The sequence below is a fragment of the Phymastichus coffea genome, unplaced genomic scaffold (genome assembly GCF_024137745.1).
Source record: "Phymastichus coffea isolate CEN01 unplaced genomic scaffold, Cenicafe_Pcof_1.1 PCOF00003, whole genome shotgun sequence".
NCBI classification, from domain to species: domain Eukaryota; kingdom Metazoa; phylum Arthropoda; class Insecta; order Hymenoptera; family Eulophidae; genus Phymastichus; species Phymastichus coffea.
The window spans coordinates 1332617-1346394 of NW_026706814.1; the positions used below are offsets into that span (position 1 = coordinate 1332617).

Below are 13778 nucleotides of genomic sequence, written 5' to 3' on the forward strand. Positions count from 1 at the left end.
GAACAGGAAAAAGTCTCACGGAGCCATATCTGGTGAATATGGAGGTTGGGGCATGACTACGGTATTGTTTTCGGCCAAAAAATTACAAACAAGCAACGACGAGTGAGCAGGTGCGTTATCGTGATGCAAAAGCCATGAATTGTTTTTTCATAAATCGAGGCGTTTTTTTCGGATTGCTTCACGCAAACGTCGCATAACTTCACGGTAATACTCCTTATTAACCGTACGACCTTGTGATAAGAACTCATGATGCACCACGCCCCTGCAGTCAAAGAAAACTGTAAGCAAAACCTTCACATTTGATCGAACTTGACGTGCTTTTTTCTCTCTTGGTGACGTTGAATGCTTCCAGGTGGACGATTGTACTTTGGTTTCGACATCATAACCTTACACCCATGTTTCATCACCAGTTATGACCCTTTGAAGCAAACTTGGATCGTCGTTGACGTCGTTTAACAGCTCCTGAGCGATATTCAGTCGATGGTTTTTTTGGTCAAAGTTCAGCAGTTTTGGAATGAATTTTTCTGCCACCAGTTTCTTGCCCAAAACATTTGAAAAAATGTTATGACATGAGCCAATTGATATGCCAACTTCATCAGCAACTTCTCTAATTGTGATTCGGCGATCATTCAGAACCGTTTTTTCCACTTTTTTCACATTTTCATCGATTGTTGACGTGCCGGGTCGACCGGAGCGTTCGTCATCTTCAACGTCTTCGCGGCCATCTTGGAAACGCTTATACCACTCGTAAACACTTGTTCTTTTCATAGCAAACTTACCATAGGCTTTTTGTATCATTTCACACACTTTGTTACATTTATTTCATTTTTTACGCAAAATTTAATACAAATCCTTTGATCCATTTCTTTTAAAAAACGAAAATCGCCGAACTCATAAAAACACGTCAAACCTTAGCGACTACCGCAGACAAAGTAAACAGTGAATATAGCTGAAAATTTTATCATACTTCAGAGGCATGTATACCAACACAATAAAAAAAAATTTTGACAATCGGACTCTCCAGACCCGCGAAATTTAAAAATTCCGGGTATTTTTTGAACACACCTCGTACCTTCTCAAATCTTCATAAGAAAAGAGACAAATTTTTTTACATTGTACTTTACATTGTCTGCGGGGCTGGTCGATATATGGACCAGCAGTCAGGTCAGCAACTCTATCTGAGATATCCAGTGATATTATATATACATTTTATATATTCTGAGAGGTCAATTTATACTAAAATTCTCCGCAGCTTAAAGGTTAATCAACCAACGATTTTCGAATTGATTATTCTACTTTATTTATTTCCATCATGGCGTTGAGAATACTTTTTAAATACGCTGTGATAGTGTCTGAAACAGTTTCAACGTCCGACCGAATGATGCGTTTCATAGTTTTCAAATCAAGCAAGTTTTCAAATTAGCATCAAGATTTTGTGGCGGACCAACATTTGTATACTAATCTGTATCAATCTTTTATTTTGCAGATCGAAATGACAAGGTCAAAGGTTGAAAACCAGCAGGTTACCGGGCTCATGGGCCAAAGAAATTGGGTTGTAAGAGTCTCTTACACCGCTTTAGGTTAAAGTGTTCATCGTTGAACCGACGTCAGCTCAAATGCCTATGGTATCAGTCGATATAGGTTAGATATTTAAAGGTGTCCATTAATGTTTTGTCCTATAAAAAATACTATTTCAATCATCTACACTATCTATATATCTGTAAAAAAAAACGTCTCATGGGGGTCCGTAATAGGATTTTGAGGTTATGGTGCGGTTTCTTTTAAATAAGTATCGATTCGGTGATCCAAATGACAATGACATATATTACATCGATTTTTTAAATGACTCACTTTATTTTCAGTCTTTAACAAAATTGCTATATCAGTAAACTTCAAATGACGATATCTTGCACAGAAAAAAAGATATTCCAAACTTAGAAAAGGGTTTTAGAGGGCTCCTTTGAGATAGTATACTCAGTTTTCAGAAAAAAAAATTATCCAAGATGTTATTGTACCTCAAAACAGCAAAAAACAGCATTTTTTGCACTTTTAGGTTAGGATATTTAAATGACTTGATGTGATAGAGTAATTCTAAGGTTAGATTTGAATTCAGCGACCCAAAATCTACCGGAAATAACTAGTCTTATCTAATGAGCAAGTTCACGTCGGGCTGTGTTATTAAATATTAAATTAATTAAACACCAATATTATTGTATGATTATTGGATGATGGCAATTAAAGGAAAGCATAATGAAATAATAAAATTTTAACTTACTTTATCTAATTTTTTTTACATCGTTTAATATCTTAGTGTTTTGATTTGATGTTACAGTCAAAGCTATTGCTTGCAAGAAACTTTATGTTTATATAAAATACTTTATATTATAGTTACTCGTCTAACCTAATAATCAAAAAAACAATACTTATATTCTACTATCACCAATTTAAAAATTATCAATGATATAATTTGCGTATTAAGACAATAAGTAAATGTTGTTACTATTAGATTATTAGACACACACACACACACACACACACACACACACACACACACACACACACACACACACACACACACACAGAGGATGTTCTATATCAAGCGGAACAATGCTCTGCCCAAAATTCATGCTTATAGATTTTAATGATCTTGAGCTTAAAATGTTTGTTAATAAAATATGGCTTCCGAAAATCAGGAAAAATCAAGGTTTTGCAGAGAAACGTTAGCATAACAAAAGAAAAAGATTAAGGTGAAAAAAGTCTGTTATTAGCATGCTTAAAAAGTTGAATAGGCAAGTTAGCGAAATTTAACATGCCGGATTCAAGATTGCGTCTAAAAACCCAAAAATCGCCAAAAATTTGTATAAATCGAAACTGTAACTCAAGATTTTGATATTTACACTCTTTATTATGGAGAAAGAAAGGATTATGGAGAAACAAATTTAAATTCCACACCGTTTTAATAACATTGTGATGTTTGTATCACTTTTAAATAAAATAATTCGAACTCTCGTAATATAGCAAATGAGTAAGAATTTGTTTCCAATGATTTTACTCTAATTGTTAATCAAATAAATAAGTAAATCAAATGTAAGTAATTCGAATATACATAAATAGGTATAATGTTTCGAGGAAAGTCAGACAATGCCCTGGTTTCTTATGGTGCGAGTTGTCCCATAAGCAGAGCTAAAGTCTTTCTTTGATAGGATATAATTCGGCCCAAGTTTCTTATAGCGCGAGATGTTCTATAAGTCGAGCTCAAATTATAAGGAAAGGTTAGTCTTGCTTAGTAAATCACAATGAGAGAAAGAACTTAGGTATTAATCCAAGTTTATTCAGACTCATGCGCTCACCTTGCAAGGCTAGAAGTGAATGCTAGCCTGTGCAAAGGTGCCTATTTATACATAGATTTTCCCGCTTATTATTGCAGGAGAGATTTCATCGAAAATTCGAGAGACATTCGCGAATTTGGAGAAATGAGTTTTCTTAATTTACAAGTAAATAATCATTAATATTAAGTTTTTAACACATGTAAACTTTACAGAATTTGTTATTTGTTGATTTTATACAATATACAATTATCGCTAATAGTGTCGTCAAAAGCTATTAACTAATAAAGTTAATTAACGTGATATTACATTATTTACAATAGAAAATTATTAAATTTTTATATAACTTTATAGTTGATTAATTTTGGAAGTATTCTCCAAAATTAATTATTTAAATTAATTAATAACATTTGAATTATGACTAATTTTTCATATTTGTAACGGTTTTTTTTCTAATCTTAATATGCAATTATTAGATTAATTATATAACATTTCTAAATTATAAAGTTATCATTATCAAGTATAAACTTAATATTTTCGTTCTATATGTAGCTTATTATTAATTGTTTATTTACTAATAACAGTTATTATTTAGCTGTTATTAATGAAACCAATTCTTACTCATGTTCTATGTTTGTTCACTTTGCATATTAATTATTTATATTTTTCTAATATTTCATATGTTAATAAATAAATCAACTTTTGCATATTGATATTCATTATTATTTAATAATTGAATGAGAATTTTGTTATAATATTATTAATCTACATGCTAAAATGTATATAATCAATACTTTGTTATATTAAAATTATCTATAATTAACATATTTTTCTTAATATCATGAATCATTATATCTATGTCTATTATTTTGTGACGTCACGCTGTTTATTTTGATTCGACTCTTATTTGTATACAGTCGCGTAAACAGTGAGGTAGCGCCGCTTAATGTATTGTTTTGACTAAACAGATAGATACGTTAGACTAGTTGCAGTCATTCAGTGATTTAATAAATAGCTCATAAATAGGACCGTTACAACATTTTGGATATTATTGGACTTGCCATTTATAATTTTTATGAAAATCTATGGGTAAAATGTGTGATAGTATTTTAGCTTTTGACTTTAATATAAGGAAAGAAAATGTCAAAATCTAAAGTCAATCTTGATTTACTTCATTCTCAAAGATTTTTGAGTTTAAGGCACTATCTTAGATCCGCCATGATGATCTTATGAAATCAAAATCAGGGTATGGAACAAAAACAAACATTTAATGATTAGTTAATCATTAATATATTCATCCGAGACTAATTCCCCCTGAATTTTATTATTTTTCTCTGTTTCAACAAAATTTTTAGGTCGATTCGAGTCGCCAGTTTAGAGTTTCCATTTCTGACAACCTGAATATGAAATTTGTAACCAATCTGTAGCAATTGAGATAAATTAAAGAGTGTAATTATCAAAATCTTAAGTTAAAGTTTAGATTTACGAGGATCGTTTGAAAATCCGTGCAAAAATAAAAACTGCTTGATTTTTTTTAATAAATCTTTTTTATTTTTCAACATATTCTCCTTTTAGGCTTATACACTTCATCCAACGCTGCTCTAGTTTGTTAATCCCTTCCAAATAATAGGATTTGTCCAAGTCTGTAAAATAGGCATTCGTTTCTGCAATCACCTCCTCGTTTGAATAAAATCTTTTCCGCGACAGCCATTTTTTCATATTAGGGAAAAAATAGTAGTCCGACGGAGCCAAATCTGGAGAATAGGGAGAATGTGAAACGAGTTGGAACCCTATTTCCATCAGTTTTGCGGCCACAACTGCTGAGGCGTGAGCTGGCGCATTGTCGTGGTAGAAGAGGACTTTTTTGTGGGCCAATCGTGGACGTTTCTCTAGCAACTCGGTTTTCAAACGATCCAATAACGATGAATAATATTCGCCTGTAATGGTTTTACCCTTTTCCAGATAGTCGATGAAGATTATTCCTTGTGAATCCCAAAAGACAGTCGCCATAACCTTCCCGGCCGAAGGAATTGTCTTCGCCTATTTCGGAGCTGATTCCCCCTTCGTAACCCATTTTTTCGACTGTTTTTTGGTCTTACGAGTGTAGTGATGTATCCATGTTTCATCTACAGTGATGAAACGAGGCTTAAAGTTTTGCGGATTTTGCTGGAACAGCTGCAGACCATTCTTGCAACACTTCACACTGTCTCGTTTTGGTCAATCGTGAGCAATTGCGGCACCCATCTAGCGGATAGCTTTTTCATGTCCAAATGTTGGTGCAAAATATTATGTACCCGTTCGCTCGAGATGCCTATAGTACTAGCAATCTCACGCACCTCCACTTTTCTGTCAGCTATCATCATATCATGGATTTTATCAATGATTTTTGAAGTGGTAACCTCAACAGGGCGTCCAGAACGTTCAGCGTCTTTTGTGCTCATATGGCCACTCCGAAAATTTCAATTGTTTAATCTCGTGAGGCGTTTTGCCTTTGAAAAAGTAATGTTTAATCAATACACGAAATTCTTTTTCGTCCATTTTTTTACAACCACTCGATTTCTTTGATCGAAACGAATGTAAAACGCAAAGTAATTGCCCGATTTGGCTGAAACTTGGTGTGTGCTCTTCCAAGATATCTTGGATTCCAATCTTGGATCCGCCATGTTGGATTTCGCTAACTTGCCTATTGAACTTTTTAAGCATGCTAATAATAGACTTTTTTCACCTAAATCCGATTAAATTGGGCATTTTTTTCTTTTGTTTTGCTAACGTTTATCTGCAAAACCTTGATTTTTCCTGATTGAGCTGCCATTTTGAATTTATCAAAAAGCCCATATTAGCCTATAAAGATGGTTTATTAACAAACATTTTAAGCTGAAGATCATCCATTAGCATGAATTTTAGGCAGATCATTGTTCCGTTTGACACAAAACGTCCTATATATATATAATAAACAGAAGTCTGCTCCAATAGGTATACTGTCTTTGTATGATTGAAATAATTATGTTAATTGATCTGCACATTAATTGGTGCGATGATATATAGGTCCTAACATTTTGAGTTATTACCATTTGTAATAAATGATATTTGATTCTGCCCTGTTATAATGTGATAAATAATTAATAATGTTGATAAAATATTGATTTTATTTTTTTCTCTTTCTCTCTCTCTTTCTCTCTCTCTCTCTCTCTCTCTCTCTCTCTCTCTCTCTCTCTCTGTTTGCTGTATTACCAATATCATGAAAAAAGCAATGGAAAGGAGAAATTATTTTTCAAGATCTTCTTAGAACTATATGTTTATATATATATTTCGTTAAATTTATTTTTCTGGAGTAATGAGATTTTCGTAGGAACTGACCAAAATATTTCTTTTTTTTTTACAGAAATTCAGCATCTTTTCTACAGTAAAGAAAATGATTGGGGGTTTAGTCATTTCATGACTTGGCAAGATGTTCTTGATCCCGATAAAGGTTACATAAAGGAAGATACTATAACTCTTGAAGTAAGAATATTTATAATTATTACTTGATATGTTTTAAGTCATATGGTAAATTAATTTATTTGATGAAATATGTGTTGTATGGCTTATAAAAACTGAAAAATTATAATAATCGCATAAATGTAACTAATAATTTATAATTATATTAAATAAAATGTGGCAATACAGGTTGCTTTTTAAATACACAGTAATACTATTATATAATACTGTAATGATTTCTAATAATGTAAATAATTTCAATATGTTAATGTCTAAGATTAATTGAACAATTAAGTGGAATTAAAGCCTTCTCGCTCTTCAATCTAATAAGATCGACGCATGAGAACCAAAGTAATTCTAGGAATATGTAAGAGATCTGTCCCTAAAAGTATCCGACCTACTTTCATATTTTCACGCGGAGAAACTCAGGCGACCTGTGGGGGGTACGAATGTCATCAGCAAATCCTAACCTTCTCACCAGGAGCCCGAAATACCGATGAAACGCCTTAGTTCCCCCAACGTGTATTTGTTTACAACGATTTTTTTGTATTTATCGCAATTCGTTTATTGCTAAAAATGGTAGAACGAACGGAACAACGAATTTGTATAAAATTTTGCTTCAATCTCGGTAAAAGTTTGGTTGTGATCCTGAAACAAAACAACAATCTTCGCAGTGGAAGCTTCCATCCGAACTTTGACCGAAAAAAGCCCATCAAAGTCAAAACAACATCAAGTCAATATTGATTGTTTTTTTCGATTATAAGGGCGTTGTGCATTACGAATATGCTCCTACAGACCAGATAATCAACAACAAGTACTACGTTGAAGTTTCCAGAAGATTGCTTCACGCAATTATTTATTATTCGTTTTGGTCGTTTGCAGCTGAACTTGTATTTTTTTTTTCAAATTCTGATACATTAAACTTGGAAACCCCGTGTAATATCATGAAAGCTGTATATATTTTGCTTTCTTTGGCTACTGGTTAAATTCAAGCTTGACATAAATTGTTTTTTGTGCATTTTAATAAAATTTCATGAATTGATGGTGGCAATTCATGATCATAGAGCAATCTATTATTTAATTTTCTAGCATCTAAACATAAACGTACTTTGCCATTCTTCTTTGGCACTATAGAATCATTAGACTGATGTAATTGCTCTTGGAAGGCCTGATAATACTTCATTTCATTATTTGTCTTATTTCTTTCTCAGCCTGTTTTCTATAGTGTATTGGTACAGGGTATGATTTTGAGAAAAATGGTTTATCATCTTTTAATCGCAATTCATGTGTATATTTGTTGATTGACCCAGGTTTCTTTACGAACACGTTTTTATATTTAACAATTTATATTTAACAATTGACAGTTTTAATGTATCTAATTGGCCTGTCGTTAACTTTTGACACGTATCAATTTTTTGTTCGATTTCTTCATTCTGGAGTTCGAATTTTGTGTCAACGTAAATTTGACTATCAAAATTCTTATCGTATCGTGATATATTGTGGTCATTTTAGCCTATAACCCGATTTGATTCGATGTATAATAAACAATGGTCATTTTCGCCTTTATTACACTCGAGTATGCTTATAGAAGCGTTCATTTCGTTGTCTATGTTATACTGTAGCTTTTCTGTGATATCATCTACTATAATCGTTAATTGTTTCATTTGGGTATCAATAATCATATTTAGTTTTTCTTGCATGTCAATTCCGATTATGTAATGTCTTATTAATTTCGGAACCAGTATGTATATTATATTGCTGAGTGAATTGCTTATTTTCATTGGTATCATGACTTGTAGCTTTACCTTATTGATTTGTTGCCAGTGGCTGATTGGATAAACTTTCCGCAGAGTGGCAAAGTTGGGCATGCTTTCAATTTTTGATATTTTCATTATAGAATTTTTTGGATATAGCAGTTACTTCGCTTCTAGTGTCAATGAATGTTTGCGCAATTATGCCATTTAATAATATATTTATTTCTAGGCATTGAGTCTTTTGACCATATTCATCAACCGGATCAATGTCATTAGCTAAATCTTTCCGGGTATCTATTAGTGTAGCGGATAACAATTCGATCTTGTTTGAAAATACGTATACGCTTAGTTGTGTGACGAGAGCAAGTGATGCGCTTGTTCTCGTCGGTATTTTCCTCAATTCCCCCTCTCTCGGCAAGGCACGGTGACCAGCGTTAGGCGCATTTAAGAACACGCCTAATGCATGGTCTTTGTTTCAGCCGTTGGAGATTGCCAAACGAGGCCGAGCCGGCCCGAAGTCGTCAAGTGGATGACAAAGTATAGAGGTGTTAAAAAGAGAGAGAGAGAGAGTTAGGGGCGTGCGTGCCCCACATAGGATTAGGTAGGTACGCGTCGCGAACCAATTAACGCATTGGTCGCGCGCCACCTAATAAGTAGATCAAGTGGGGAAAGAAAGAATGAGGAAGAAGCTGTCAATCGCGGAAACGAACGAATGACACAGACGGTAGTTAATCGATCAGCAATCCACACGGTTTAGTCGGTCAGCGGTGCAGACTGTAGTTGAGAACAAAAAGATCAGCCGAACGCACACGCCGCCAAGGAAACGAGAAGAACCGAGAGAAAAAGAGGATAAGTGCCTTATTTCAGCAACTGCACGGGACGCTAGCCGGCAAGAGTTACCCAGCGTCGGCCAGCAACATCCTCCGCAGGGCGCAGCCAGGCCCTCCGTTCCTACATTGAAGGTCAAGGCTCGTAAACTAATTTTTCTCTCTCTCTCTTCAGCGGTATAGCACAGCGTGTAATCGTAAGAGTCAGATAGGTAGTAAGGCGCACTCGCCCCGGCTACCTGCCCTAATAACGGTCGGCGTCATAAATTGTTCAGGTAAAGTACCGTTAAGGCGCGACCTCGCCGGGCGACTTTCTCTTTTAGTTTAAGTAGGCTGAGTTGGTTCGTGGTCATGGCGGTCATGTGCCGGGTGACGCGTGTTGTATGTCTGTTAGATTTATAAGCGCGATAAGTTATATAATTTGTTCATTGTATTGGTATTGTGTTAGGTGTTAAGAATACCATTGTGTTCATAAGAGTTAAGACGTGTTTGTAACATCATTGTGTTCATTAGGTTAAGAGTTTGAAATAGCTGGTTATAAGCATAATTATGTGGTTTATTCTTTCCGGTTTTTTTAAAGTTTAAGTGTAATTTGATTTTGATTGTGATCAGAATATGATTTGATTTGAATGTGATTTTATTGTGTGTATAATTTCTTAATTACTTTTAATTCTTTACCTCCCTCCTCCTATTCTCCCGCCTCGATTACTATGAGCGAATGCGCCTCACTTGGCCACCTTAAAAATTGATAACGAACGAGCTTTCGTTACAGTTTTATCTCACATATTCTTGTTTTGCGTGATCTCCAAGTCCAGAGATACAACTACATCTAGTTTCCCGATCTAATTCGTTTGACTTTAATGACGACTCAAGATTAATATGTAGAATATCTATATCGTTATGAGCTTTCTTCGCTAACCTTTTACTAACTGATGCTATCAACTGCTCTCTATTTTGCTTATGACCTTTATTTTTATTTAGAACTTTTACGGGGCTTACAGACTTTTGCGATGGCTTTTTATATTTTTCTGTTGAAACCGAATTTGATTTTTCTTGTTTATTTTTCTCGGACATTTCTTTTTGTTTATGCGCAGCAAACTTTTGATCATCATTATCGTAATCCAGCAATATATGAAACAACGCATTCTTATTTTTTAATTATTGACTAGAAAAAGCATGATGAATCCCTTTCTGAAAATGTTCACATAACTTCTCCATTAATTCGTTTTCGGAATATTGTAACACTAATTCTTTCCCGTACCCTAGGATAGTCGTAGCATAGCTTATTCAATATACCAGCAAAATAGTACTGACCAAATTCAAATTTTCTTCGCGTTTGACGCTGAATGTTTGAGTTCCACAACTGCTCTTTAAAATCTAATTTAAATTGAGAATAGTTTTTAATATCATACGCAAAGATGTACCACCAAACTTCTACCTCCCCCTCCAATGTTTGACTAATAAAAGCAAAACATTCATCATCTTGAATTTTTTGACACACACACACGCGCGCACGCACACATACACACACACACACACACTCACACACACACACACTCACACACACACACACACACACACACATATAAAGATCGTTCAAAAACTTCACCGTCCTTTTTATTTCAGTATCTCCGAAAATAGAGATTGGTATTTTGATTTTTGATACTATATCGAAACTTGAACCATTATTTAAAATATTATGCGATTGGAAATTCTAAATCATGTTTTTTATTTTAAATAATTTTTCTTCAAGTTCATTGCTAGTTTCATCTACACGCGTTTATAAATTTGATTTTACTTGTTCAACTAATTCATCTGTTTCATCAGAATCAATAAATTTATAAAACTTTTGCTTTAATTTTTCAAATTTGCTTATTTTGAATTGCTCATATACATCAGCTATCGTTTTAAATCTATCGTTCCATGCTTTCATTGTGTCAGACAACGCATCCAATTCATCCTTCCGAATATCATATTATAACCTTTTCGTTAATGGTGTTATTTTCTCCGAATTATTTGTTAATAAAGGGTCTAGCCGGATAAGATGGTCAACCCCCCCCCCCCCCCCCCCAAGGTTTCATCAACGGAATAGTAGCTTCTTGTAGGGCTTGATAAAAGACTATTCAAGCAAAACTTTCAGACCTCTAGGTGCCCAGGGGAGCCCTATAGACCCTAAAACCTGACAAAAAAAGCAAATTATAGGATTTTTTAAGTTCTACAAATCTATCGAGACGCAAATATTTTTGGTGCGAAATTCAAATTTTTAAATCAGTTTGAAATATTTAAAATTTATTTAAAAGAAAACAAAAAAAACAAACGGGTTGGAAAAAATATATTTTGTTCATTTTCTGTTATTCTATATGCCTGAATTTTTTTAGATTTTCAGAAGAGGTGTAACATCGAGAAAAAATTAAAAACCCATTTTCCATTTATTTTTCCGGTTATAAGGACGATGAACAACAGAGGCTCCTCGTGCATGACTGATTCTTTTGCATTTTCTTGAAGTGCCGTTCCAGGAACTACTCTCGGGTTACTTTGCGACTACACATAGCTACTTTGCGATTACACATAAACAGCCTGGCCTATATCGAGCGCTGGTCGAATCAATCATTTAGGTACCTATACTCAATATGATCACAAAATAAATGGAAACTCTGTTTTTATTTTCTTTGTCCCAGTAAACTTGGCGTATAGTTGAAGAAAATCTTCATCAGGAAGATCGAAAAACCATTTCGAAATAATTTCTTTATCATTCAATAGTTTTCACAATGAATAACAGGCACTGTATGTATACATTTATGACATAATATTCAAAAAGGCAAGTTTCATCTTTGATGGTAGTTTTAAATAGTAAAAAAGGTATATCGCTGTTTCAAAGTGAAATATAAAATGTTTGACATCGCCTATTTCAAACCCAGAAAGATGGAAATCATTAAGACATTATTTTCAAGAGCGATTATTTATTAATAATACAATTATTAAATTACAATGTATCAAAATTTAGTCTTCATCACTGCCATTATTGATGACTGGAACCATCTCTTTTCTTTCATAAATTTTTGTCAATTTCTCAGTTGGCCTTATAATTTTGGAAAGTACTTTGTACGAGATAGAAAATAAATTATTGCAGCTACATGTGAGCAGCAGCCAATAGTTCTTAACCCATTCGCACATTCACATTAATAAACAATCTCCTACTTTAGCATCTAAGTTTAAACATTCCTTCAAGTCATCAACGATGGTTTCTGTTTTAACATATCTTTTATATCCAGATATTTTTTCGCGTTCAAATTACATTATATAAAATTTTTATACTGTTTTGTAGTTTCCGAAGACATACTGAATCTGAAAATGGATACAAATAGAAATTATTCATAATGAGAATTTTGAATCGATAGCTAGAAGCAAATAAAAATATGGCACTATCGGGAAGAACTTGATTCTTAAAAAAGACTAGGAAAAGAAATAAAAAATTAGGTTTTTTTCACTTAGATTTTGATACATTGTACATCGCGGATCATTATAATAACGAAAGCGGAGTATCGGTATCAAAACTTTGTATTACATGGAAACATCGATGATATGTGTTCGAATACAACGATAATGTGCACATAGCATAAGCAAACTATACACAGAAGCAGTTCAACCCATCGGATCTCTTTTCTGACCTGGTTTTTATTGCCCCGAAGGAATGGACGCTTAACCCACGCAAACGTTCATCAGCTCGAGAGCGATAACCGGCGAGTGCATCTCACGCCTCATTGGTGTCTCATTTTACTATTTTCTTTTTCACATACAATGTATTGAACAATAACGCTACGTGTTTTATATTAAATAAAAGAATTCATTATTATAAAACACTATCCTTATTTCGCCTATAATATGTATTTTCATGAAAATAACTTATTTCAATATTTGGTATTATTAACGAAGATAGACGCTTACGAGGGTGGTCCGATAAGTACTTAGCCTCACCGCCCGATGGCGCCACTCTCGCAAAAGAAATATTCTATCACGTAGTACAACCTTCTCGATGGTTACTGTCAAGATTTCAGCCGGATCGGAGTTGTAGTTTATTTTTGAGAGCGTGTGAAAGCAAGTGTGTCCGTTGATTTTTGAAAAATGAAAAAAGAGCAGTATCGGTCGGTGATTCGATTGTTGTTTTTGAAAGGGAAATCGCGCAGCGAAATCAAAAAGCGCTTGGATGCTATGTACGGTGACTCTTCTCCTTCGATGGCGACCGTCAAAAATTGGTTTAACGAGTTTAACCACGGAGGATAACGTGACAAAAATTCACGATCTCGTATTGGCAGATCAACGATTGAAGGTGCGTGCGATAGCTAAGATCGTAGGCATCTCAAAAGACCGCGTGGGTCATGTCCTGCATGAAATTT

General features: G+C 34.0%; 1 protein-coding gene across 1 annotated transcript in view; it reads left to right on the top strand.

The window, feature by feature from the left end:
* LOC131665443 (ubiquitin carboxyl-terminal hydrolase 7) overlaps positions 1–13778 on the top strand; it is a 957589-nt gene that overhangs the window by 237498 nt on the left and 706313 nt on the right. Inside the window, exon 5 of the mRNA XM_058937325.1 lies at positions 6709–6827. Within this exon, the coding sequence (XP_058793308.1) occupies positions 6709–6827 (119 nt within the window). The remainder of the gene's footprint in view (positions 1–6708; positions 6828–13778) is intronic.